Source organism: Telmatherina bonti (assembly GCF_933228915.1).
Source record: "Telmatherina bonti genome assembly, chromosome: 22".
In the NCBI taxonomy this organism is placed as follows: domain Eukaryota; kingdom Metazoa; phylum Chordata; class Actinopteri; order Atheriniformes; family Telmatherinidae; genus Telmatherina; species Telmatherina bonti.
This window is the reverse complement of record NC_136631.1, coordinates 20,383,413-20,411,169: the sequence shown is the minus strand read 5'-3', so window position 1 is coordinate 20,411,169 and position 27,757 is coordinate 20,383,413. Positions and strand designations below refer to the sequence as shown.

The following is a 27,757-nucleotide window of genomic DNA, read 5'->3' as shown; positions in this document are numbered from 1 at the left end:
CGGCAGTCAGCCGGTGTGGCCTATTGCTGTGCGCGAGCGTTGTTTCTTTGTCCACCTCAAAACATCTGTTCTCTGGTAACTTCTTGAAAAATGTCTGACGGCGGGGGGACGGAGGAAAACTCCGGCACCATGGAGGTCTCTGCCGTCCAAACGGTTGCTGATACCTCCGTGTTGCAGAAGCACATTAGGAAACTGGTGCCGCTGCTGTTGGAAGATGGCGGCGAGGCCCCGGTGTCGCTGGAAACCGCCCTGGAAGAGAAGAGCGCAGTTGAACAGATGAAGAAATTCTTGGCCGATCCCCAGATTCACACCATCCTGGTCGAGAGAAGTGCTCTGAAAGGTACATTCAGAAATTAGTCAATTAAAACTGTATGCTCTCCCTTCGTCTATATGAACGCAACGTCTCGTTGCTTATGGGCATTTTAGATTTACACACAAAATATTCATACGTAGACAGTTTTATATCTAGTAGATGACAATACCTGAACTTTCTATATCAACTTATTAAATAGTCAGATTTTAAAATAATTGCAAAACTGGGTGTGGCAGAGAAGAGTATGGTTCTCTTAATGCATTATCTGAAACTGGTTATTGTTTTATGGCATGCTGCTAAAGTCTTCAGTAGTGGCTTCATAATTTAGTGTAAATGTGTACATATATTTGAGTAAATGATCTCGATACAATAAAAGTGTGTTGGTAACTGCTGCATTAAAAAAAAACTTCCATTACAAACAAATCAGTAATTGCACTTAAAATAGAATTCATCTTTTGATATAACATTGTGTTCACTGTGTCTAACCTCTTGGGGTTCATCATGTGAACGAGCTTGTGCCAATGAACTCATTATTTTCATTCCTTAAGGCAAATTAATACCACAGCTTGTGATCTGCTTTCCATTCACATGAGTTCTGAATTGCAATCCTTTGACTCTAGCATGACCAGCCAGACAGTCTGAGGCTGTGAGTGTTGGATTCCAACCTACAGAATGTCGTTTACCCTGCTTGGCTGTGGTTTTCAACAAATACACTGCTGCAATGCAGAATGCAGTATCTGCACACGATTGTCTTTTTCTGGCATGCCACATTAGTAAAGGAGGTTGGGACATGCATGGAAGCAGGCTTGATTTTTGCTGCAACTTAGTCTCTGAACACAAATTAAGTCAGCCAATGTTTAATAATCATCATTTAATAAAATAGTAATCTTGCAATCAGCAGTCATGCTTAAACTGTTGTTGCACACAGCATATGACATTGTTTTAAGTGTTTGGGGTCTTATACAAATACGGGATCCAATACAGCATTAATATTTCTACTGTCATACGATCACATTAACAAGGTCCTCTCCCTTTACTTATGTTAGATTTAAATCTATAATTTTTTTTATAAATTCAGTCCTCTCTTGACCTATTACCTCACTTGGGACTTTGATTTAATTTGTTCTTCACAGAGGATGTTGGAGATGAAGGAGAGGAGGAGAAGGAGTGTATCACCTACAATGTTAGCATTGACATACACTATGGGATCAAGTCTAACAGGTAAACGATTACACTTATACATTGATGAGATTATAGTTTACAAAATTATGTCAGAAACTGGACAACAAAACCTTTATGGTTAAGTTCAGTAAATTGTAAAAAAGAAAAAAAATGTCTCCTTGCAGCTTGGCTTTGATCAAGAGGACAGGTGTAATCGATGCAGACAAGCCCATATCAACTCAAGTTCGGGTGTTAACCCTGAGCGAGGATTCTCCCTACGAAACTCTTCACTCTTTCATCAGCAATGCGGTTGCTCCTTTTTTCAAATCCTACATCCGTGAATCTGGCAAGGCAGACAGGTAATATTGTTATAATTATGGTTTCTATTTATCATTAGCATTATTAGTGGATCTAATGGGTGGAAGAAAATTTCTACTGCTTCACAATATTTTCAATCATCACTTCATAGAGATGGAGATAAGATGGCACCCTCTGTTGAGAAGAAGATTGCTGAGCTGGAGATGGGTCTCCTCCACCTGCAGCAGAACATTGAGATACCTGAGATCAGCCTGCCCATTCATGCAATCATCTCAAACATTGCCAAGCAATGCTATGAGCGTGGTGAGAAGCCAAAGGTCACTGACTTTGGTGACAAAGTGGAAGACCCAAGCTTCCTTAACCAGCTGCAATCTGGAGTTAACCGCTGGATCAGGGAGATCCAAAAGGTAAAAAGTTATTTTACATTTTTTTAAATAAAATTGACATGGACCTGATACAATTAATCAGTTATTGAAAAATAAATCTAATTAATTGAAGATGTTTGGATTTGTGGTTTCTGTCACTTTTTCCCTTTTGTAGGTGACAAAGCTTGATCGTGACCCGGCTTCAGGCACGGCCTTGCAGGAAATCAGTTTCTGGTTGAATTTAGAGAGAGCTCTCAACCGGATCCAAGAGAAGAGAGAGAGCCCAGAGGTTCTCCTCACACTGGATATCCTCAAACATGGCAAACGTTTCCATGCTACTGTCAGCTTTGACACAGACACTGGTGAGTGACAGAACAGTATTAACTTAAGACCAGTTTACACCACAATGTTCCCACACAAAATGTTTTCCCTTGCATATTATTTACAAAAAAAACAAACAAACAAAAAAAAAAACAATTACAGGGGGATGACAGGGGAAAACACAGATAGGACCAGAACCGATGTATTACACATGTCAGGCCTCTAGTGGGCGATAAAACTTTAATGACACATGCAGGTGTGTCCCGCATCCTCATAAACACAACATGACAGAAGTGTTTCGTGCAAACCGCTAATTATCGGGTGCATGTAATTTATGCATCTTTGCTGACGGTATAAATGTTCTAACAGGTTTTGCATCACCAGACCAAGTGAATTAAAAAATGTAGTGGCACAAACATGACACAGAAGTCTGCCATTGTTTTTGTGCTTTTTGTGGGTTAAGCAGGATCTCAGTGTGTAAGATGATGTGAAAGATGTCACAATCATCCAAAGGTTCTAATTCCACTTTACCCAGACAGGGATCGTCTTGCATTCTTGAAAATTTCTCTCTGGAGCTTGTTGTCAGAACTTTGCTGTTTTATCCACCCCAAAAGTCTGTAACTATGTAAACAAGAGCCCAGAACTTAAAACTTTTCCATTTTACTGTCTCAGCGTTCTAGTGTAAAGAGGACCTTCAATGAAGTTTTAGTCACTTGATTATTTGTGAAGTAAAATGAAATGCTGACTTTTGCGTGCTCCTCCTCACAGGTCTGAAACAAGCAGTGGAAACGGTTAATGACTACAATCCTTTGATGAAGGACTTTCCTCTTAATGACCTGCTTTCTGCATCGGAGCTCGATAAAATCCGCCAAGCTCTGGTAGCCATATTCACTCACATGAAAAAGATAAGAAATACAAAGTATCCCATCCAAAGAGCACTGCGTTTAGTGGAGGCCATCTCTAGGGACCTAAGCTCCCAGCTCCTCAAAGTGTTGGGCACCAGAAAGCTTATGCACGTTGCCTATGAGGAATTTGAAAAGGTTGGTGTCATTGCATCTATTACTGCATGCTCCCAACTGCACATTTCTTAATCAAAATTGACTTTTTTTTTTAAAATTTTTTTTTTTTTTTTAACAAAATTTCATTGATTTATTTTTTTTGTGTGTGTGTGCGCAGGTGATGGTAGCTTGTTTCGAGGTGTTCCAGACATGGGAAGATGAATATGAGAAGCTGCAGGTGCTTCTGAGAGACATTGTCAAGAGGAAGCGGGAAGAGAACCTGAAGATGGTGTGGCGTCTGAGCCCAGCACACCGGAAGCTTCAGTCCCGGTTGGATCACATGAGGCGATTTAGAAGGCAGCATGAGCAGCTTAGGGCTGTGATTGTTCGTGTGCTTAGGCCTCAGGTAATTTTCATCAGCATCTGTCATTTTATGCTCCTTTTGTCTTTTTTTCAACATTCTTCTTCTGAGAGTTCATTGAGAGAGTTTATTTGATTTTAATACAACATAGGTGAGAAATTTACTCACCAAATTGAATTTGTCCTCAGGTATCTGCAGTGCCACAACATGCCCCAGGAGAAACAGTTGAACCTGAAGATATGAAGGTAGCTGGAGTTCTCTTTGACGCTGCCGATGCCAATGCAATTGAAGAAGTGAACCTGGCATACGAGAACGTAAAGGAGGTCGATGGCCTGGATGTGTCTAAGGAAGGAATGGAAGCCTGGGAAGCTGCCATGAAGCGTTATGATGAACGCATCGACCGAGTTGAGACCCGCATCACTGCCCGCCTGCGTGATCAGCTGGGAACTGCCAAGAATGCCAATGAGATGTTCCGCATCTTCTCCCGCTTCAATGCGCTCTTTGTTCGTCCCCACATTCGCGGTGCCATCCGAGAGTACCAGACGCAGCTTATCCAGCGTGTGAAAGATGACATTGAGTCACTGCATGACAAGTTCAAAGTGCAGTACCCTCAGAGTCAGGCCTGTAAGATGAGCCATGTTCGGGACCTTCCACCTGTGTCTGGCTCCATCATCTGGGCCAAGCAGATTGACCGTCAGCTCACTGCTTACATGAAGAGAGTTGAGGATGTTTTGGGAAAAGGCTGGGAGAACCATGTGGAAGGACTGAAGTTGAAGCAGGACGGAGATAGCTTCAGGGCTAAACTCAATACTCAAGAGATATTCGATGACTGGGCTCGCAAGGTATAGAACCTTTCTTTGTCTTTTTTTCTTTCTGTCTGTTTATTAAGTCACTATTCACTTTTTATGTCTGATAAATCAGGTCCAACAGCGCAACCTTGGAGTGTCTGGTCGGATCTTCACCATTGAGAGCACTCGTGCGCGTGGAAGGACAGGAAACATGCTGAAGCTGAAAGTCAACTTCCTTCCAGAGATCATAACTTTATCTAAAGAAGTCCGCAATCTGAAGTGGCTGAGCTTCCGTGTACCTTTGGCCATTGTCAACAAAGCCCACCAAGCTAATCAGCTGTACCCATTTGCCATCTCCTTGATCGAGAGTGTGCGCACCTATGAGCGTACTTGTGAGAAAGTGGAGGAGAGATCCTCCATTTCCCTGCTGGTTGCCGGGCTCAAGAAAGAGGTTCAGGCTCTCGTCACTGAGGGTATTACTCTGGTTTGGGAATCCTACAAGCTTGATCCTTATGTGCAAAGGCTGGCTGAGACAGTCTTCAACTTCCAAGAGAAGGTTAGAATGACGTAACTCGCACATCTCTACTTAAGTGCATGCAGCAAAAATTCAGATGTAAAGAGAATAATTTAGAGCTTGTGTTTGTTTAATCATGCTCAAGATGTTTTTTTTTGTTCTGTTGATGTTGTTTCAAGGTCGATGACCTCTTGCTAATTGAGGAGAAGATAGATCTCGAGGTCCGTTCCCTGGAGACTTGCATGTTTGACCACAAGACCTTCTCTGACATCCTGAACCGTGTCCAGAAAGCTGTGGATGACCTTAATCTGCATTCCTATTCCAACTTGCCCATTTGGGTCAACAAGCTTGACATTGAGGTAGACAAGTAAAAAAAAAACTATCTGCATATTTAAACCTTTGGTTTATTCTGGAGCTTCATTTTTGGATTTTATTGAAAGCTTTTGTTGATCATACTCTTAGATTGAGCGCATCCTGGGAGTACGTCTTCAGGCTGGTCTTAAGGCCTGGACCCAGGTGCTTCGTGGGCAGGTGGAAGACAAAGCTGATGTGGACATGGACACAGAGGCTCCACAGGTCAGCCATAAACCAGGAGGGGAGCCTAAGATCAAGGTAACTGCTAATTACAAGTAACCTTTGTCATGTTTATCAACATTACAAACTCTGGTGATTCCTTGGACATTCAGACATGGCTGACTACTTTATCTTCTAATTCCAGAACATTGTCCATGAACTAAGGATTACAAACCAGGTGATCTACTTGAACCCACCAATTGAAGACTGCCGCTACAAACTCTACCAGGAGATGTTTGCGTGGAAGACTGTCATCCTTTCTCTGCCCAGAATCCAGAGCCAAAGATACCAGGTTGGGATCTTAAAACAGATATTGTTTATAATGAGGATCTGTAGTTTGTGGCACAAGCCTGTTTGGAATACATGCCAATCCAAACGCTTGAAATTAGTCAGTAGTTACCGTAGTGTTGCCATGAACATTTTTAACTCTGATGTCTGAGTGTCAGCTGCTTTTTATTTAAACCAGTCTGTCCTTCCTCATCAGGTGGGTGTCCATTACGAGCTTTCAGAAGAAGAAAAGTTCTATCGCAATGCCCTGACCAGGATGCCGGATGGTCCTGCAGCATTGGAGGAATCCTACAACGCAGTGGAGGACATCGTCACTGAGGTTGAACAGTATGTAAAGGTAAGCTCCATCATGTTTTAAAAATAAAAAAATATGCAGTGTTATTATCTGTTGCTGATTGAGCAAGCTAAATACTGACTGTTAATTTTGTTTTGATTTGTGACCATTAACCTCTGATCATTGACACTCTTTGTCTCCCCTTTGTTCAGGTGTGGCTGCAGTACCAGTGCCTGTGGGACATGCAAGCTGAAAACATCTACAATCGTCTTGGTGAAGACCTCACCAAGTGGCAAGCCCTGCTGGTCCAGATCCGTAAAGCACGTGGAACTTTTGACAATGCTGAGACTCGCAAAGAGTTTGGACCTGTGGTCATAGACTATGGCAAGGTAGTGATGACTCTCAGCTTCAGCAGTTTTATTTTTTTAACCTTATATTAAAAAGTAATATTCTTTTTATTTGTTCAGGTTTCTTTCTGATGAAGCATCATTTGTATAATTTAAAACATTTTATGGGTCAGTAAGCTTTATGATTTATATCAATATTGACTCTACCAACAGGTTCAGTCTAAGGTGAACTTGAAATATGACTCCTGGCACAAAGAAGTCCTCAGCAAGTTTGGTCAGATGCTCGGCCAAAACATGCAGGATTTCCATTCCCAGATCTCTAAGGTAATGCATGATTCGACAAATCTTTTTAATTCTTTCTACCTAGTTATTTTTATTTGGAAAAACTGATATTGCAGTGAGTTTTGAAACTAGTTTATCTATTTTTTTTCCAAATTTATTGTTCTTACCAGTCCCGGCAAGATCTTGAACAACATTCTGTGGACACGGCTAGCACCTCGGATGCTGTCAACTTCATAACATATGTCCAAACCCTGAAACGCAAAATCAAACAGTTTGAGAAAAATGTGGAAGTAAGTGCTCGTATTTATCCACCCTTTACTCTTTGTGCTTTGTCCGAACATAAATTGCATCTGTAAAACTCTCCCACCATTTTACCCATAGTTGTTCCGTAATGGACAGCGTTTGTTGGAGAAGCAAAGATTCCAGTTCCCTCCATCTTGGCTCTACATTGACAACATTGAAGGTGAATGGGGTGCATTCAGTGACATAATGAAGCGCAAAGACACTGCTATCCAGCAGCAAGTAGCCAACCTTCAGATGAAGATTGTCCAAGAGGACAAAGCTGTGGAGAACCGCACTACTGACTTACTCAGTGACTGGGAGAAGACTAAACCAGTTGCAGTAAGAGAACCTCTCATTATAATACATTTTAAAATAATGTAATACAATTAATCTTCTATGTGATTTATGGTGTTAAGTACATGTGACTCCATACCTATAAGAGAAAAGCCATTTAACCTGTCATAATTATGCTACTGTATCTTACATTTATTTTTAAAAAATCTGCTTGTGTATTACTAACTCACAAATTTGTTCCATTAGGGTAACCTGCGTCCTGAAGAGGCCCTTCAGTCTCTGACAATCTATGAAGGCAACTTTGGCCGTCTTAAGGTTGAAAGGGAGAAGTGTGCCCGAGCCAAAGAGGCCCTGGAGCTCACTGACACTGGTCTGCTTAGTGGCAGTGAAGAGAGAGTACAGGTAATGTCTGAATAACTTTAAAAAAAAAAAAAAATTGGATATCACTTGTTTGAACAATTATTTGCAATGTAAAAAGTCCACATATTACTAAAGGGGTGACTTCTGAGGAGAAGATTGACTCAAGACTCTTTTCTACTTTTGGTGTTCTACAGGTGGCGCTGGAGGAGCTCCATGACCTGAAAGAGGTTTGGTCTGAGCTGTCAAAGGTCTGGGAGCAGATTGACCAAATGAAAGAACAACCATGGGTTTCTGTGCAGCCTCGCAAGGTACAGTAAGCAGTCAGCTCCACTGATTTACAATGTGTTGTGGTCAAATCCTGTTTAAACTATAACCATGTCTGTATTTTGAATATTTAGCTGCGCCAGAGTTTGGATGCTCTTCTGAACCAGCTTAAGAATTTCCAAGCAAGACTCAGACAGTATGCCTCCTACGAGTATGTCCAGAGGCTGCTTAAAGGATACTTGAAGGTCAGAGAACTCTTATTTTCACACAAAATGTAAGTTTTGGTTCAAAGAAAAAAACGTTGTTAAAATGATCTAACATTTGTCGCTCTAGGTCAACATGTTGGTGATTGAGCTTAAATCAGAGGCTCTGAAGGACCGCCACTGGAAGCAGTTGATGAAGCGTTTGCATGTGAACTGGGTCCTGTCAGAACTGACCCTGGGACAGATCTGGGATGTAGATCTGCAGAAGAATGAGATGGTGGTGAAGGATGTTCTCCTGGTAGCCCAGGGTGAGATGGCTTTGGAGGAATTCCTTAAACAGGTGAGGAAAGATGGTTCATTGGAGCGAGGAGGTAACTTAGTTTTGTCTGTGTACAATTTTAATTAGCTGTGATTTTTAATGAACAATCAAACTTTTTTTCATTTTATTTTCAGATCCGTGAAGTGTGGAACTCGTATGAGCTTGACTTGGTGAACTACCAGAACAAGTGTCGTCTGATCAGAGGCTGGGATGATCTTTTCAACAAAGTCAAAGAACACATAAACAGTGTGTCTGCGATGAAGTTGTCTCCTTACTACAAAGTAACCAGACTTCCATTTTCAGTTCATTTAGTCAATGTTTCATAATTTTAAATCATAACTGCATCTTTAATGTTATTTTTATTTTCATCCAAGGTGTTTGAGGAAGATGCTCTGAGCTGGGAAGACAAGCTGAATCGTATCATGGCTCTGTTTGATGTTTGGATTGATGTCCAACGTCGCTGGGTGTATCTGGAAGGTATCTTCACCGGCAGTGCTGACATAAAACATCTGCTGCCCGTCGAAACCCAGAGATTTCAGAGGTAAAGTTACGCTATTATAGCAATGTGAAATCGGATTTGTAAATGTCACAGTTTGTGTTTTTGTTGTTTTGATATTTAAGTATAACAAACTCATTTTCACATTTAATAATTTATCGATGCATCTTTTTCTACTTCTTCTTATTCAAAACAGCCATAATGTTTTCTGTCTTTTTTGCACAGTATCAGCACAGAGTTCTTGGCACTGATGAAGAAGGTGACGAAATCTCCTTTAGTGATGGACGTGCTGAACATACAGGGAGTGCAGAGGTCGCTGGAGCGTTTGGCTGACCTGTTGGGAAAAATTCAGAAAGCCCTTGGGGAATACTTGGAGAGGGAGAGATCTTCATTCCCCAGGTATGTAGAAGATCCTAAGTCAGAGAAAGTCTAAGGGAATGTATCTTTTAATAGACTTTTTTTCATCAAATTTAAATATTGACTATTATTGTAGACATTTTGAATGAAAGTGAGATTAATATTTAAGTTGTGCTTTGTTTTTTTTACAGGTTCTACTTTGTGGGAGACGAGGATCTGCTTGAGATTATTGGCAACAGCAAGAATGTTGCGAAACTCCAGAAGCACTTCAAAAAGATGTTTGCTGGTGTCTCCAGCATCTTGCTCAATGAAGACAACACTGAGGTGCTTGGTATCTCCTCGCGTGAGGGTGAAGAGGTTCTTTACAAGACTCCAGTCTCCATCACAGAACACCCAAAGATCAACGAGTGGCTCACTCTGGTGGAGAAAGAGATGAGAGTAACACTGGCCAAGCTTCTTGCGGAGTCTGTCACCGAGGTTACAGGCTTCAACACAGGCACAGCCATCGACTTGAACCAGTACATAACTTGGATCGATCGTTACCAGGTTGGCATCAAGAGATCTGTTTACACACGCTCAGCAAATATTGCTGTCGAATGACTTTTACTGACATGCAAATTTGCATGGTGGGCTAAATTCACTTTGTCCTTGCTCCACAGGCCCAACTGGTGGTTCTCTCCACTCAAATTGCCTGGTCTGAGAACATTGAGTCTGCCTTGACAACCATCTCTGGTGGTGGGGACATGTCACCCATGCAAGGAGTGCTGTCAAATGTGGAGGCCACTCTCAATGTGCTGGCGGACACCGTGCTGATGGAGCAGCCTCCACTCCGCAGGAGGAAACTGGAACATCTGGTTAGTCCCCCCCCCCCCCCCAAAAGAAATGTGATTTTTTTAGTGCTTTGATGAATTACCTGAAATCCATCTTGTAATCCATTCTGTGTTTTTGCCCAGTTTTTACCTTGTCTTTTATCATGTAAAGCATGTTTGAGCTCCTGAAAAGTTGCATATAAATAAAATGCATTATTATTATTATTCTTAGATCACCGAGCTGGTGCACCAGCGTGATGTGACCAGGACTCTGATCAAGAACAAGATCGACAACCCCAAATCCTTTGAGTGGCTCAGCCAGATGCGCTTCTACTTTGACCCCAAGCAGACGGATGTTCTGCAGCAGCTGTCCATTCAGATGGCCAATGCGAAGTTCAACTATGGCTTTGAGTACTTGGGCGTTCAGGACAAGCTTGTTCAGACCCCACTGACAGATCGTTGCTACCTTACCATGACCCAGGCTCTGGAGGCTCGTCTTGGAGGATCACCATTTGGTATGAAAGTTGAATAATGCTGTTTTTTTTTTTTTCTTTTCTAATAAAAAGTGAGGATTTTTCTTTAAAGGAGAAAATAGTTGTATATTGAACTCTCAATTAACTGAATTTGTTTACCCTCTAGGACCTGCTGGCACAGGAAAGACTGAGTCAGTGAAAGCCCTTGGTCACCAGCTTGGCCGTTTTGTCTTAGTCTTCAATTGTGATGAAACGTTCGACTTCCAGGTACTATAAAAATGTTTATTCTTAGTTCTTCAGCTGTTTTTGTGACCAAACCATGAATAATATAGATAGGCTTTAACAGTTAAAATTGCTTGTCTGTGAGCATTTAACACAGTGATCATTTATTTTTTTATTTTGTTACTCTTGTTCTTTAGGCCATGGGTCGTATCTTCGTCGGTCTGTGCCAGGTAGGAGCCTGGGGCTGCTTCGACGAGTTCAATCGTTTGGAGGAGAGAATGCTGTCTGCCGTGTCGCAGCAGGTCCAGTACATCCAGGTGGCCCTGAGGGAGCACAGCAACCCCAACAGAGACAGAAGTACGTATAAGTGACAAAATGATGAGAATATCCACATTGAGGATCTTTGACACAAAACATTCACTGGGTTTAAATGCCTTCAGCAAGATCCAGGAATTCATCTCCAGCATCACATTACTTGTGGGGAAACACACCATGTTATGGGAACCACAACCAAAAACAATTTAAATGTATTGACAGTCACTTACTCTCTGCAATTATGTGACTAATTTGTTTTACAATGTACTATTCATGAATAAAATTCAGCTTAAGCTCTCAATTTAGGCCCTTTTTATTGCTCTACTGTAGCATGTGCTGTTTTTCCAGGTGTGCCTGTCACTACAGAGCTCTTAAACAAGCAGGTGAAGGTGAGCCCAGACATGGCCATCTTCATCACCATGAACCCTGGCTATGCTGGTCGTTCAAACCTGCCTGACAATCTGAAGAAGCTCTTCCGCAGCCTGGCCATGACAAAGCCCGACCGTCAGCTTATTGCACAGGTTATGCTCTACTCTCAAGGTTTCCGAACAGCTGAGATCCTTGCCAAGAAAATTGTGCCTTTTTTCAAGTACGTATCATGTTTAGAACAAACTCAAAATAAAATTTAGAAATGTTTTTTTTTTTTTCCTCTGGTTTAATCTTTTGCCCTTTTTGCAGACTGTGTGATGAGCAGCTCTCATCCCAGAGTCATTATGACTTTGGTCTCCGAGCTCTCAAGAGTGTCCTGATCAGTGCTGGCAATGTCAAACGTGAGCGCATCCAGAAAATCAAAAGGGAGAAGCATGAGCGTGGAGAGGATGTTGATGAGAATGAAATTGCTGAGAACCTTCCTGAACAAGAGGTATTGAAACAAGCTTCATTGATCTGAGTCCTTTTGCACAATGTTTTTTTTTGTATGGAACATTTGGCAGCATTTTTGCTTTTCCATATGCATTAGATCCTGATCCAGAGTGTGTGTGAGACCATGGTTCCCAAGCTGGTGGCTGAGGACATCCCTCTGCTGTTCAGCCTGCTGTCAGACGTCTTCCCTGGAGTTCAGTACCACCGTGGAGAGATGACTGCTCTGAGGGAGGAGCTGAAGAAAGTCTGCTCTGAGATGTACCTCACATACGGAGATGGTGATGATGTTGGCAGCATGTGGGTCGAGAAGGTACGAAAGTAGCAGTTTAGATGCCTCCATGTAATTCGTTTGCACTTTAAGTGTTAGAAATCTGTTTCTGCCGGTGGAGAAATGATTTTACTACAACATGATGACCAGATCAAGAAACACACATGATGAATAATGAGTTTAACTTTCTGTTGATTCAATTCTTCTAGGTGCTCCAATTGTACCAGATCACACAGATCAACCATGGCCTAATGATGGTGGGTCCTTCAGGTAGTGGCAAAACCATGGCATGGAGAGTGCTGCTGAAAGCCCTGGAGAGGCTGGAGGGTGTAGAAGGTGTGGCCCATATTATTGACCCCAAGGCTATCAGCAAAGACCATTTGTATGGAACCCTGGACCCCAACACTCGTGAATGGACAGATGGCTTGTTTACACACATCCTCAGAAAGTGAGTTCAGCTTAATGATGGTGATTTTTAATTACAAAGGTGTTTTTGTAAGGCTGAGAATTCTTAAACAAATTTTTTAAAACTACTTTTCTCATAATTACAGGATTATTGACAATGTTCGAGGTGAACTTCAAAAGCGTCAGTGGATCATCTTTGATGGTGACGTTGACCCAGAGTGGGTTGAAAATCTCAACTCTGTGTTGGATGACAACAAACTTCTTACACTGCCAAATGGAGAGCGTCTCAGCTTACCACCAAATGTAAGAACACAGGATTTCTAACGTGTTCATTATCTTTTGGTCTTTCAGAGGCTCAACTGTTAGCAGCATCTTTTTTATTTATGTTTACTTTGTCTTTCCAGGTGCGTGTGATGTTTGAAGTACAGGATCTGAAGTATGCCACTCTTGCCACTGTGTCTCGCTGCGGCATGGTCTGGTTCAGTGAGGATGTTCTCAGCACCGACATGATCTTCAACAACTTCCTGGCTCGCATTCGTAGCATCCCATTGGATGAGGGAGAGGATGAAGCTCAACGCAAGAGGAAAGGCACGGAGGATGAGGACGAGGCTGCTTCACCAATGCTGCAGGTAATTTAAATGCAGAAAGTTCACCAAAAAAAAAAAAACAAAAAAAAAAACAAGACTGGTTAAACATTTCCTCTTTACTGATGTTCTGCTGTGTGCTCTGAACTAGATCCAGCGAGATGCTGCAGGAATTCTCCAGCCGTACTTCACCTCCACAGGTCTTGTGATCAAGGCCTTAGAGCATGCTTCTAAGATGGAGCACATCATGGACTTCACTCGTCTGCGCTGTATGGGCTCATTGTTCTCAATGCTGCACCAGGCCTGCCGTAACGTGGCTCAGTACAACAACAACCATCCTGACTTCCCCATGCCGATTGACCAATTAGAAAGATACATGCAGGTAATGTTCTGTTTATTCTCCATGTAGTTGGTAGAAGCACATTTTGATAAATGTCTCAAATAGAATCCAATAAAAATAAACGTATGTTCTTGAATACATTAAATGTGTTTATTTCTTTGCAGAGGTATTTGATCTACGCTGTCCTCTGGTCCTTCTCTGGCGATGGTCGTTTGAAGATGAGAGCAGAGCTTGGGGAATACATCCGACGCATCACCACTGTGCCCCTCCCCACAGCTCCCAATGTTCCCATCATTGACTATGAGGTACAGTTTATTTAATAAGAGATACATTGATATGTACCTGGAGTAAATAAAAGAAAACCAATATAGTCTTCCAGTTTCAAAAGAACAATTGTTTTGCTGTTTTTGTATCAAGGTGTGTATCTCTGGTGAGTGGCAGTCCTGGCAGGGCAAGGTGCCCCAGATTGAAGTAGAGACCCACAAGGTGGCATCCCCAGATGTTGTGGTGCCTACCCTGGACACAGTTCGCCATGAGGCTTTGCTTTACACATGGCTGGCTGAGCACAAGCCGCTAGTGCTGTGTGGACCTCCTGGTTCTGGAAAGACTATGACCCTGTTCAGTGCCCTCAGAGCTTTGCCTGATATGGAGGTGAGAGACTAGAAGAAAAATATTTTTAACAGTAAAACCACCTAGGTACTCCATTGAACCTAAACTGGAAACTTCTTCTATAACCTTTGTATAATTAAAATTAAAAGTTTACTATATAAATTATGAGATTTAAAATGTCCAATTTCTTTGGACAAAATTGGTCTTTAAAAATAAGTTTCAGTTGGTTTTTTTTGTCATTTCTTCATTTTAAATTTCTCTATCCACCAGGTTGTTGGTCTGAACTTCTCCAGTGCCACCACTCCAGAGCTGCTGCTGAAAACCTTTGACCACTATTGCGAGTACCGCCGCACCCCTAATGGTGTGGTCCTCGCCCCAGTTCAGTTGGGCAAGTGGCTTGTTTTGTTCTGTGATGAGATCAATCTGCCAGACATGGACAAGTATGGCACACAGAGAGTCATCTCTTTCCTCAGACAGGTGTGATATGCTGTTTAACACATACTCCTATTCCTTGCATTGTGTAGATATTTGACTAGTAATATGTAACAGCTTCACACCAGTATCATGTTTCATCTTTTGGTAGATGGTTGAACATGGAGGTTTCTATCGCACCTCAGACCAGACGTGGGTGAAACTGGAAAGAATTCAGTTTGTTGGGGCCTGTAATCCTCCCACTGACCCCGGCAGGAAGCCTCTCACACACAGGTACAGTACAGAAAATTTACACTTAATTTAAGTTACATTATTAAAATGAAAAACAAGTTAAATTCTATAAAATGAGATTGATTTTACAAGACTTAACAGTGGCCATGTTGTTTCACCCTCATAGGTTCCTCCGTCATGTTCCTGTGGTGTATGTGGACTATCCAGGCCCTGCTTCTCTTACCCAGATTTATGGAACCTTTAACCGTGCCATGCTGCGCCTCATTCCCTCACTGCGAACCTACGCTGAACCTCTGACTGCTGCAATGGTTGAGTTCTACACCATGTCTCAGGTAAAGAAGACTTGATTCTCTATGACGCATAAATGTTTCATCACTGCCTGGTTTTTCAGATTTACGACTGATTTTGTATTCACTTCTAATTTCAATATATCTGCCAACCTCAGGAGCGGTTCACTCAGGACACGCAGCCTCACTACATCTACTCTCCGAGAGAGATGACACGTTGGGTCAGGGGCATCTTTGAGGCTTTGCGACCACTGGAAACTCTGCCAGTAGAGGGTCTCATCCGTATCTGGGCGCATGAGGCTCTCCGTCTCTTCCAGGACAGGTGGGTGAAAATTTCTTTAAGAACAAGTGTAATGTGTCGGCCTGTAGTGGGTTTCTTTTTGTTAACTGTGATCAAGTCTGATGTCTCTGTCTGGTTTCTTAGGCTTGTGGGTGATGAAGAGAGAAGGTGGACAGATGAAAACATTGACGTGGTTGCTCTCAAACACTTCCCTAATATTGATAAAGAAAAGGCTCTCAACAGGCCCATCCTTTACAGCAACTGGCTCTCAAAGGTGATTTTTTTTTATTCATGTTTCTTTTCTCTTATCTATATGAATAGAAGCTTAATTTCCTTTTTATTGAGTGTACTGGTTTTGTATTTGCAGGACTACATCCCAGTGGAACAGGAGGAACTGAGGGACTATGTGAAGGCCCGTCTGAAGGTCTTCTATGAGGAGGAGCTTGACGTCCCTCTGGTGCTCTTCAACGAAGTGTTGGATCATGTGCTGAGAATTGACCGGTAAGTAATGTTTTCTGAGCTGCTTCTTTCAGTGCTCATTTCTTAAAATGTTGTATCTGATTTTTTTTTTTTTTTTTTTTTTTTTCTTACGAGAAAATGAGAAAAGTCTGTCTCATTTTTCAGAATCTTCCGCCAGCCTCAGGGCCATCTTCTATTGATTGGTGTAAGTGGAGCAGGAAAGACCACACTTTCTCGCTTTGTAGCTTGGATGAATGGACTAAGTGTCTACCAGATCAAGGTTGGTACGATAAGTGTCAGGAAAATTTGGAGTCACAAATTCCGCTGCATGTTTGTACATTGATGTGTGTGTCTGCTCTTCAGGTACACAGGAAATACACTGGAGAAGACTTTGATGAAGATCTGCGTACTGTGCTGCGTCGTTCAGGTTGCAAGAATGAGAAGATTGCCTTCATCATGGATGAATCCAACGTGCTTGATTCTGGGTTCCTTGAGAGAATGAACACACTGCTGGCCAACGGAGAGGTAACTTGAAGAAATCAGTCTCTTTTTTTTTTTTTTTTTTTTTTTAACCAGCTATAAGCACTGTGGACCCCTCAGCAAAGCATTTAACACCCCAAATACCCCCTGTGCACTGAAATATGACTGCTCTCTAGTAATTATAGAAATAGGTAAAATGTTGACACTAATTTACCAAATGGATTTGATAAAGTGTAAATTGTTATGTTTGAAGTACTGGAAGAAAATGACCATTTTGCATATATAATTCTCTTGGACTTATTCTCATGTTGCTTTACTTTTTGTAGGTACCTGGCTTGTTTGAGGGAGATGAGTACGCCACTCTGATGACTCAGTGCAAGGAAGGAGCCCAGAAAGAGGGCTTGATGCTCGATACTCACGAGGAGCTGTACAAGTGGTTCACCAGCCAGGTTATCAGAAACCTCCATGTGGTTTTCACTATGAACCCATCATCAGAGGGCTTGAAGGACAGGGCCGCCACATCTCCTGCCCTCTTTAACAGGTACACAGGTTCACTGTGACTTTTTTTAAATTGAAAAGGGTATGTGTTTTAAAAAAAAATGTTCCTCCCCTGTTAGGTGTGTGTTGAACTGGTTTGGAGACTGGTCCACAGAGGCTCTTTATCAGGTGGGCAAAGAATTCACAAGCAAAATGGATCTTGAAAAGCCAAACTACAAGGTGCCAGACTATATGCCAGTTGTCTACGACAAACTGCCTCAGCCACCATCTCACCGTGAGGCCATTGTCAATGGCTGTGTCTTCGTACATCAGACTCTTCACCAGGTAGGGATGAAGTTTTACAGGCGTAATTATGTAATTGAATTGTTTCACTTTTAAGTAATACTTGTAATCACATTTTTTAGGCTAACAACCGGCTGGCCAAGCGTGGTGGTCACACTATGGCCATCACTCCTCGCCACTACCTTGACTTTATCAACCAGTATGCCAACCTGTTCAATGAGAAACGCAGTGAGTTGGAGGAGCAGCAGATGCACCTCAATGTTGGGCTTCGCAAAATCAAGGAGACTGTTGATCAGGTAAACTAACCTTCTGTATCTTGAATGACATTAAGTAGATAAAATAAACAATATCCAACTGGGCTGGGTCTCAAAGGGTTATTTGTCGGTTGTTGCACTTTATCAGTTCCATGATTTCGTTTATACTTCCTCATCAAGGTGGAAGAACTTCGTCGTGATCTGAGAATAAAGAGTCAGGAGTTGGAGGCAAAGAACGCTGCTGCCAATGACAAGCTGAAGAAGATGGTCAAAGATCAACAGGAAGCTGAGAAGAAAAAGGTGCACAAAATTCATAGAATTAAAGGAAAAAATTACTTGCAAGACTTTAAAAAAACACACACACATAGAATTAGGTCTTTTGCTGCATTGTAAACAGTGTCTGTGTTATTACCACGTTGATTGTAGGTGATGAGCCAGGAAATCCAGGAAGCAGTGTACAGACAGCAGGAAGTGATCAAAGACAAACAGCTGAGAGTCAAACAGGACCTGGACCAGGTGGAGCCAGCTGTTATTGAGGCTCAGAATGGTACAGTGGTTCTTATATATTTGCAATTGTCTTGCTAGTGAGGGTAAATCTGTTTGTTGTAGAAGAAACACACAAGTCTTGAAATACGTTTTCACAGCTTTAATTTGGACGAACAGTGCTCCCAGCTCATAACTTGATTTCTGTTTACATCCACCCATCACCATTGCCCCTTCCCGTGTCATGACCCTCATCCTTGTTCACATGATGTTGATAGCTGTTAAGTCTATAAAGAAGCAGCACCTTGTGGAGGTGCGGTCCATGGCCAATCCGCCTGCAGCGGTGAAGCTGGCCCTGGAGTCCATTTGTTTGCTCCTGGGCGAGAGCACAACTGACTGGAAGCAGATCCGTTCCATCATCATGAGAGAGAACTTCATCCCCACCATTGTTAACTTCTCTGCTGAAGAGATCAGGTGAAATAGCTGAGAACCTGTTTTGTAGTTGTTTACTAAAGAGCTCTTTCTCCCTCTCTGTTCTTTTTCTTTCTCTTACGCTCCTTGTCTCACTCTGAACCCTCCTCCTTCTTTATTTCAAACACATTCCTCCTCCTTAACTAGCTGTGAGTTCTATTAAGCGGCAGCACCTAGTAGAAGTTCGGGCTATGACCAATCCCCCAGCTGCAGTCAAACTGGCCTTGGAGTCTATCTGCCTTTTACTGGGCGAGGAGACCAGTGACTGGAAAAAAATCAGACAAGTTATTATCAGAGATAATTTCATCAGCAGCATAGTCAACTTTTCCTCTGACGAAATGAGGTACTAGTGTCAGAATGGCAGTTTTGTTCTTACCTAATGGAAGCACAAATCATATCGAATCAGCACGTGATTAGAAGTTGATTTTTAAATTTTCTGGAATTAAATGCAATCATTGGGGATTTCATTCAATACTAGCTGATGACTATAGGCTGTTTTGTTTATTTGTTGTTTTAAAGGCGTGGGAATAAAAAAAGAAAAACCTCTTCAATCAAGAATAAAATAAAAATGAACTGTTCTAATATCCCACTAAATTTCCTGTATAATTTCCTATGATTAATTACTTTTTCATAATGGAAATATTTGACTGTATAAAGTTCTACTATATTGTAACTTCTTGGACTAACTGTTTTTTATCTAGTGACTCTATCCGTGAGAAGATGAAGAAGAACTATCTTTCCAACCCCGGCTACAACTATGACCAAGTCAACAGGGCATCCTTGGCTTGTGGGCCTATGGTGAAATGGGCGATTGCTCAGGTATGGAAGGAAGCTTAAATAATCTGAAAAATACAATGATAATGGCACGAAAACAGAATTGTTCTGTAATACATATCCCCTGGTTTATCACTTCTAGCTTAATTATGCTGACATGCTGAAGCGTGTGGAGCCTCTGCGTAATGAGCTGCAGAAGCTTGAAGATGATGCCACAGACAATAAGACGAAGGCAGAAGAGGTGGAGCAGATGATCCGGGACCTTGAAGCAAGTATTGCTCGCTACAAGGAGGAGTATGCTGTCCTCATCTCAGAGGCCCAGGCCATCAAGGCTGATCTGGCTGCAGTGGAGGCAAAGGTAAGTGGTTGTAAAACCTTGGACTAATTTCCACCATTTCTGGAGTAGTTTTTGAATCATTGATCTCATTCACCTTGTTTTCTACTTGCAGGTAAATCGCAGTACAGCACTGCTGAAGAGTCTGTCAGCTGAAAGAGAGCGCTGGGAGAAGACCAGTGAGACGTTCAAGAACCAGATGTCTACCATTGCAGGAGACTGTCTGCTGTCTGCAGCATTCATTAGCTACGCTGGCTACTTTGAACAGCAGATGAGACAGAACTTGTTCACTACTTGGTCTCATCACCTGCAGCAAGCCAACATTCAGGTATTTGAAGCTCTAGTTCAAGTACTTGTTTTTGATTGGCACACAAATCTGATCCTCACTCATACTACATTAAAGTATGTGATATTGACTTTTCCAACAAATGTAACAATTCTATAAAATAATCTTAGGATGTAGGATATTTAGAGAAAAATAGTTTTCTTTTACTTTTTAAATCTAATTCAACATGTTAAATTATAACCTCTTTCTAATCTAATTTGACCCCCAGTTCCGTACAGATATTGCAAGAACTGAGTACCTATCCAATGCAGATGAGAGGTTGCGTTGGCAAGCCAACTCTCTCCCAGCTGATGACCTCTGTACTGAAAATGCCATCATGCTTAAACGGTTCAACAGGTTTGTGTCTTCTATCCTCAGGTAGCAAAATCTGAGATAAAATACAAAATTTATGAAGCACCTGGTTTTAAATCTTGTTCCATTGTTGCTGTTTTAGGTACCCACTGATAATTGATCCATCAGGCCAAGCCACAGAGTTCATAATGAATGAATACAAAGACCGCAAGATCACCAGAACCAGCTTCTTGGATGATGCCTTCAGGAAGAACCTGGAAAGTGCCTTGCGTTTTGGAAACCCTCTGCTGGTCCAGGTTAGAGCAGTTTAATCATACTGTCAACATTTCTGTACATTCAAGAAAGCTCTGTGCTTTTAAAGATCAATTTGATCAAAAAAGCTGCTATCCATTAAGTAATCATTTGTTGATGACGATTTTATTCTTCTGAAGGATGTAGAAAGCTACGACCCCATCTTAAACCCAGTGCTAAACAGAGAAGTGCGCAGGACTGGCGGACGTGTCCTCATCACCCTCGGCGATCAGGACATTGATCTGTCACCTTCATTTGTAATCTTCCTTTCTACACGAGATCCAACGGTGAGATTTTTTTTTGTGTGTATATCTATGTGAAATTAGGTATTCAATAGATTGGACAAAAGGTTTGATCTTCAATGTGTGGTGTCTGCTCTGTCCAGGTTGAGTTCCCACCAGACTTGTGCTCTCGTGTTACATTCGTCAACTTCACTGTGACACGCAGCAGCCTTCAGAGCCAGTGTCTTAATGAGGTCCTGAAAGCTGAGAGACCTGATGTGGATGAGAAACGCTCAGATCTCCTTAAACTGCAGGGTAAAATAAAGAGACTGTGCCAATGATGAAGCACGGGATAGTGGAAAAGGTGAAATGGTAAACATTCAGTAACATTCCTCTCTTCTCTTCCAGGTGAATTCCAGCTGCGTCTTCGTCAGTTGGAAAAATCCCTGTTACAGGCCCTCAATGAGGTCAAGGGTCGCATCCTTGATGATGACACCATCATCACCACACTGGAAAACTTGAAGAAGGAGGCAGCTGAGGTGACCAGGAAGGTGGAGGAGACAGATATTGTCATGGCTGAGGTGGAGGCTGTGTCACAGCAATACCTGTCGCTGTCCTCTGCCTGCAGCAGCATCTACTTCACCATGGAGGCTCTTAACCAGGTCTGGACACATTTCACTCATTCACCAACCCCCCCCCCCCCCCCCCCCCCCCCCCCCCCCCCTCCCCCAAACAGTTAACAGGATATACAAATCCACATTGGGATAATGGTTAAACCTTTTGAAAATCATGCCCTAAGAGATAAACCTATTTTGGCTCCTCTTTCAGATGCACTTCCTCTACCAGTACTCTCTTCACTTCTTCCTGGACACGTACCACACAGTGCTGTATGAGAATCCCAACCTCAAGAACATTAGTGATCATTCACAGAGACTTGCTTGCATCACCAAGGACCTTTTCCAGGTTTGAACCACAGTTTTTCAAAATGCAGCACAAGTTCTCCTTTTACATAATGTATGTAATAGATACTTAATCTGCCTTGTGTGGAATCAGGTGGCGTTCAACAGAGTGGCCAGAGGTATGCTGCACCAGGACCACATTACCTTTGCCATGCTGCTGGCTAAGATCAGCCTGAAGGGCTTGACCAGGTAAGATGTTGCTAGTAAGTGGTGTGTTGGCAACAGTATTGCATAAAAACACTTGGCATATATTCATAATCATTAATCTGTTCTGGTTCTCCAGTGAGCCGTCGTATGACACTGAGTTCCAGCATTTCCTGCGTGGTAAAGAGATAGTACTGACAGGAACTCCACTGCCCAAAGTCAGGGGTTTGACCACTGATCAGTGCGAGGCCATGGTCCGACTCAGCCGCCTCCCAGCGTTCAAAGATGTAGTTGCCAAAGTTGAGGCTGATGAGGTGAGTGAGGACAAATATAGTCTAGCTTCTATCCAGCATAGAAACTTTTAGGAATTACATTTGGCCTTGTTTTGTTACCTCAGCAATTCTTCATGTGGATTGAAAGCAACACTCCAGATCTGGCTGTTCCTTATCTGTGGTCAGAGGAGAAACAGTCAAGTAAGTAAATGATGTCATTATGTTGGAAAATAATGCACAAATGTTGAGCAGAAACGATGTTTGTGTCAGATGCAGTATTTCTATGCATGACTTGTGTGTATCATTTTGTGTTCAGCTACCATTGGCCAGGCAGTGCACCAGCTGTTGCTGATCCAGGCTTTCCGTCCCGACCGCCTGCTGGCAATGTCCCACATTTTTGTCTCAAAGGTGCTTGGAGAGACATTCATGAACATCATTGAGCAGCCTCTTGACCTGGCTAATATTGTGGACAGTGAGGTATTTAAAATTTCTTCACCAATGTTCTTTCCAGAGACTTCAGTCATTGTTTTTTGAATATTTTGCTGAAATCCCTGATTGTGTTTGTAGGTGAAGCCCAGCACGCCGGTGTTGATGTGTTCTGTACCAGGTTATGATGCCAGCGGACTGGTCAGAGATCTGGCTGCTGAGCAGAACAAACAAATCACCTCCATTTCTATTGGTAAGAAAAAACACAAGTGTGTTTATCGTTTGACCCACCAGTTGCCAAAACAAAATGTTTTGTTCTCATAATCTAAATGAAACATTATTGAGGATATTTTAAATGTTTGAATTCTTCCTCTGTCCACAGGTTCAGCTGAAGGTTTTAATAAGGCTGACAGAGACATCAACACTGCTGTCAAGTCTGGCAGGTGACCAGTGCTGTTCTGTGTATTTCTGTTTATGTACATTTTGTTTTTGAGTGCTGGTATTTATAGTATTCTTTTACATGTAGGTGGGTGATGCTGGAGAACGTCCACTTGGCCCCTGGTTGGCTGATGCAACTGGAGAAAAAGCTTCACTCTATGCAGCCTCATGCAAGCTTCAGACTTTTCCTCACAATGGAAATCAACCCCAAGGTACAGTTTCTGTCATGTCACTTCCATCCAAAAATAACCTAAAAGGAACTTTGACTAAATGGGAATGGATCAACTCTAACCCAGAAGCTCCCATTTTTTTAAAGCGCTATGTTTTTCCGGTAGGTGCCAGTGAATCTACTTCGTGCTGGTCGCATCTTTGTGTTTGAGCCTCCTCCAGGTGTCAAGGCCAACATGCTCAGGACCTTCAGCAGCATTCCCGTGGCTCGCATGTGCAAGGTGACACAAACAAGCTCCTCAAAGCTTTCGAGATTAACTATTAATTCTCTCTCCACAGTTGCCATTTAATTTTTTCCCATGTGTCTGCAGGCTCCAAATGAACGTGCACGCCTCTACTTCTTGCTAGCCTGGTTCCATGCAGTCATCCAGGAGCGTCTTCGTTATGCGCCGCTTGGCTGGTCCAAGAAGTATGAATTTGGAGAGTCTGACCTCCGCTCTGCTTGTGACACAATTGACACCTGGTTGGACGACACTGCGAAGGTTGTAGATTTGTGCAAAAATCTTAGAAATGACTAAATGTGTCCTGTGGCAACAAATGAGTACCTTGTTGCTAATAATATTGCTATAATTTTATTCATCTGCTAGTTTGAATTTTTCTAAATGTATTGCAGCAGGAATTTGATGTTTCTGTGTTACAGCTCCGTTATATTTAACTTTTCCATGTAAATAGGGCCGGCAGAACATTGCACCTGACAAGATTCCCTGGGCAGCTCTGAAGACCCTGATGGCTCAGTCCATCTATGGTGGACGTGTTGACAATGAGTTTGATCAGCGACTGCTCATCACCTTCCTGGAGCGCATCTTCACCAAGGGAAGCTTTGACAGCGAGTTCAAACTTGCTGTCAAGGTTGATGGACACAAGGACATCAAGATGCCCGATGGCATTAGGTCTGTGCTGATTTTTAATTCCAGCCTTAATTAATTGCTAGATGATAAAAGAATCTTTTGTAATAACTTAAAGCACAAAAACATCTTTTGGATTTGTTACAGACGTGAGGAGTTCATGCACTGGGTAGAGATGCTTCCTGACACTCAGACTCCATCTTGGCTGGGTTTGCCTAGCAATGCAGAGAAGGTCTTGCTCACAACTCAGGGTATGCCTTTTCTGGTCCTGCTCATTATTTTGTTGCAGTTTTTGGTCTGCAACTTTTGATGTGTTTGTAACTGCAATCATTTTAATTGGTTCTAATATTTCACTTGATAAATCATTAACTAACTTTCTCTTTCTGTTGTAATGTCCTAACGAAATTTCACAGGTTGCTTCCATCTCATGAGAAATCAAATCTTACATTATTTGTGGGGTTTTTTTTTGGGCAGAATAATATGTATAACAACAAACATGTTCCTCCTCTGCTAATCCCCCCCTCTCCCATTACTTATCTTCCTCTCACTACCAGTTGGATTTCAGTGGTTTGATGAGTAGGCATAGTTGTAGTGATGTATGACATAGAATACAGTGTAGCTCTGCTGTGGTGTTCGCCATTGTATTTAAAAAGGTGATCTTCCCAAAAGATGGGTGTGGGTCTCCTCACCCTCCAGCAGCTGTATTTCACAGCCCTCATGTTGCTTTCCTAAGATAGTTTCCCTCCAAGCTTCAGGTTGTGTTTAAGTGGCACCCACCTCTATATCCCTCCTGCCTTCATTTTCCTTTAAGTTATGTCAGATTGACCCCCCCCTCCCCCCCTCCCCACCAGTCCCAGCCCCAGCCACTGAAGCATCCACCTGAGACCGCACTTAGTCTTTCTTTCCAAAATCCTTATTTCCTCTTAGTTTCTCCCTCAAAACCCACCTCCTTAAATTGCTTGCAGTATTTTTTTTTTTTTCAGATTTATCCAGCTGAGAAATTGGTTCATTCATCCACTTGGCAATGATATTGAATGTTACATTTGATTGAAATATTGCCTGAAGCTTTGAGTGTTTGTCTTATCCTTTGTCTCCCTGGCCTGGCATGAATCCTCTTATTTTGTTAACAAAAACATTTTTAACACACCCTTGAGGTAAGCTGTTAAATTCCACAATTAATTTCTTCTTCCTCCCACTTCCCATCATGGCCTTGTCTTCCATCCTCCCTCCACCTCCCTCCCCTCTCACTCACTCCCTCGCTTCCTCTGCTGGGCTGCGCAGGCACTGACATGATGGGTAAGATGCTGAAAATGCAGATGTTGGAGGATGAGGATGACCTTGCCTATGAGACAGAGAAGAAGGAGCGCACTTCGTCCACATCAGATACCCAGCCAGCGTGGATGAGGACCCTTCACACCACCGCCTGCAACTGGCTGCAGCTCATGCCACAAACAGTTATTCCGCTCAAACGCACAGTGGAGAACATCAAGGTAATGAATGACAAAAAGAAAAGTATAATGGGAAAGGTGGCTGGAAAGGAAACTATGTAAAAGGTGAATTTATAATTTCCTTACTTTGACTCTTTGGAGTTGTTCCACAGACAGGTGATCTTTACATTCTCTACATTTATTTATTTATATTAATGTTAGACAGTGCTTAAAGTACTTTGGCACTGTCAGATCTTCTCATAGTTTGTGTGCATTTTTTTTTTTTTTTTTGCTTTAACCTGTTTGTAATTGTTTAAACACACAAACACCAGGACCCGTTGTTCCGCTTCTTTGAGCGTGAAGTGAAGATGGGCGGGAAGATGCTTCAGGAGGTCCGTCAGGATCTGTCTGATGTGGTTCAAGTGTGTGAGGGCAAGAAGAAGCAGACCAACTACCTGCGCACACTCATCAGTGATCTTGTTAAAGGTTTTTAAATCTTTCATAAATTGGATAGGTTTTTTTTTTTAAGTTTTAACACAAAGAATCGATTATTAGACTTTGAATATTTATGGAGCGCACTTGTCTCTTTCTGCAGGAATCCTCCCTCGCAGCTGGTGCCGATACACAGTTCCAACAGCCATGACTGTGATCCAGTGGGTGGCCGACTTCAGTGAGCGAATCAAACAGCTGCAGCAGATCTCCCAGGCAGCTGCCAGCGGGGGAGCAAAGGAACTGAAGGTACTCTTTGTATACAGAATCACACAAGCTTTGACTCTTAAACAGCATGATAAAACTGAGGTGCAGTTCTAGTATTTTTCCTCTCATTTCTTGTTTCCTTCATAATCTTGCAGAACATCCATGTGTGTTTGGGAAGCCTGTTTGTGCCAGAGGCTTATATCACCGCCACTCGCCAGTATGTGGCTCAAGCCAATAGCTGGTCACTGGAAGAGCTGTGCCTGGAGGTCAATGTCACAACCGCCCAGGGTGCCGCACTGGATGCCTGCAGCTTTGGCATCAAAGGTCTGACAGAACACATCCCATCTGCTGTAGTTAAGGAAATAAATTATACTTTTTTTCCCCCCTAACAGTATGATTGTGATAAAATAAGAAATAGGATGCTCTTCACTTGTAAACATATATCTCAGATATACATGTGCTCAGTCAAACCGTTCTGCACTTTAAATTCTTACCGACTCAAGCGGTTTTCTTGATTCACTCCCACTTGTTTGACACGGTTACCCATCACTCCTACCTGCTTCACTTTCTTACTGAAAATGTGTTTGCCATGCTATTTAAGATATTTTTATCTTAGGGTGGGGATGAATTTTAAGGTCATTTCCAAACATTTGGATGTCTTCTTTCAGGACTCAAACTGCAAGGAGCTACTTGTGCCAACAACAAGCTGTCTCTGTCCACCTCCATCTCCACTGAGCTGCCTCTTACTCAGCTTCGCTGGATCAAGCAAAGCAATGCAGAGAAAAGACACATGGTACGGTCAACATACAGACATAAACATTACATCATAAAAATCAACTTGATTCTTTTAGAAAGTATTCAGACATAAAATAAAAGTCAAATGAGGTAATAAAATCCAGCTTTGGTTTTCTTTCCCATTGCAGGTGACTCTTCCAGTGTACCTGAACTTCACCAGATCCGATCTCATTTTCACTGTTGATTTCGACATCGCTACCAAGGAAGATCCTCATAGCTTCTATGAGCGTGGAGTTGCAGTTCTGTGCACAGAATAAATGAGTCATTCCTGTAGACTACAAAGTCTTTTAATAATCATACCATACTTAATCACTTATATTGATTAGAAGTAGTTGTAGTCAGTTGCATTCCAGTATTTAGCTTGGCAAGATTTGTTTAGCCGTAGTGTTTTTGGGAAGTATCTGAGAAGGTTACGAGAATGTTGTTGGATGGTAATTGAAAAGGCGTACTTTTGGAAAAGTAAAGTTGAAAATGAAATGTTTTAACTGAAGGATGTTTTAGATTGAATAAAGTCAGCTTAAAGAAAACTTTGTTCTAGTAAATGTAAGCACAGTCACTGACATCTTTGCCAATAGATGCCATGTACTGCTATAAATTCTATAGCAGAAGTCTACAAGTTTTACATATCTCTGCAACAACACACCTGACACCAATAAATGAGTCATTGTGCAGAACTTCATTGGCTGTTGGATCCATTTAATTTGGGTCAGATGTGTTCAAGCAAAGATACATTGAAAACCTGTAGGGCT

General features: G+C 42.1%; 1 protein-coding gene across 1 annotated transcript; it reads left to right on the top strand.

The window, feature by feature from the left end:
• The first annotated feature begins 22 nt into the window (after positions 1 to 22).
• On the top strand, positions 23 to 27,674 carry dync1h1 (dynein, cytoplasmic 1, heavy chain 1). The gene is made up of 78 exons (XM_079261952.1): positions 23 to 340; positions 1,447 to 1,534; positions 1,660 to 1,833; positions 1,944 to 2,199; positions 2,333 to 2,519; positions 3,247 to 3,518; positions 3,655 to 3,882; positions 4,026 to 4,679; positions 4,759 to 5,181; positions 5,319 to 5,498; positions 5,602 to 5,751; positions 5,858 to 6,004; positions 6,197 to 6,337; positions 6,487 to 6,663; positions 6,835 to 6,945; positions 7,074 to 7,193; positions 7,285 to 7,524; positions 7,726 to 7,881; positions 8,034 to 8,147; positions 8,238 to 8,348; positions 8,437 to 8,646; positions 8,760 to 8,906; positions 9,000 to 9,166; positions 9,347 to 9,520; positions 9,670 to 10,024; positions 10,138 to 10,332; positions 10,520 to 10,802; positions 10,927 to 11,027; positions 11,180 to 11,339; positions 11,646 to 11,886; positions 11,976 to 12,159; positions 12,256 to 12,468; positions 12,636 to 12,874; positions 12,978 to 13,134; positions 13,236 to 13,460; positions 13,567 to 13,797; positions 13,920 to 14,060; positions 14,173 to 14,406; positions 14,635 to 14,841; positions 14,948 to 15,069; positions 15,194 to 15,359; positions 15,473 to 15,636; positions 15,739 to 15,868; positions 15,962 to 16,095; positions 16,219 to 16,333; positions 16,417 to 16,578; positions 16,860 to 17,074; positions 17,151 to 17,355; positions 17,436 to 17,609; positions 17,748 to 17,867; positions 17,994 to 18,114; positions 18,329 to 18,524; positions 19,223 to 19,340; positions 19,438 to 19,653; positions 19,745 to 19,957; positions 20,184 to 20,311; positions 20,409 to 20,562; positions 20,698 to 20,844; positions 20,943 to 21,093; positions 21,187 to 21,440; positions 21,607 to 21,741; positions 21,832 to 21,926; positions 22,021 to 22,195; positions 22,279 to 22,354; positions 22,470 to 22,630; positions 22,721 to 22,832; positions 22,962 to 23,022; positions 23,106 to 23,229; positions 23,353 to 23,466; positions 23,557 to 23,727; positions 23,918 to 24,135; positions 24,238 to 24,341; positions 25,372 to 25,580; positions 25,850 to 26,003; positions 26,113 to 26,255; positions 26,369 to 26,537; positions 26,882 to 27,006; positions 27,137 to 27,674. The coding sequence occupies exons 1-78, from the start codon at positions 91 to 93 to the stop codon at positions 27,263 to 27,265; spliced, it is 13,923 nt and encodes a 4,640-aa protein (XP_079118078.1). The 5' UTR covers positions 23 to 90; the 3' UTR covers positions 27,266 to 27,674.
• The last annotated feature ends 83 nt before the right edge of the window (positions 27,675 to 27,757 follow it).

Coding starts and splice junctions, on each gene's coding strand:
- dync1h1 (XM_079261952.1), top strand. CDS start 91: ATGTCTGACGGCGGGGGGACGGAGGAAAACTCCGGCACCATGGAGGTC. Junction 10,333..10,519: donor GGAGGAAACTGGAACATCTG/GTTAGTCCCCCC, acceptor TATTATTCTTAG/ATCACCGAGCTGGTGCACCA. Junction 18,525..19,222: donor TTCTCTGCTGAAGAGATCAG/GTGAAATAGCTG, acceptor TTTTTTATCTAG/TGACTCTATCCGTGAGAAGA.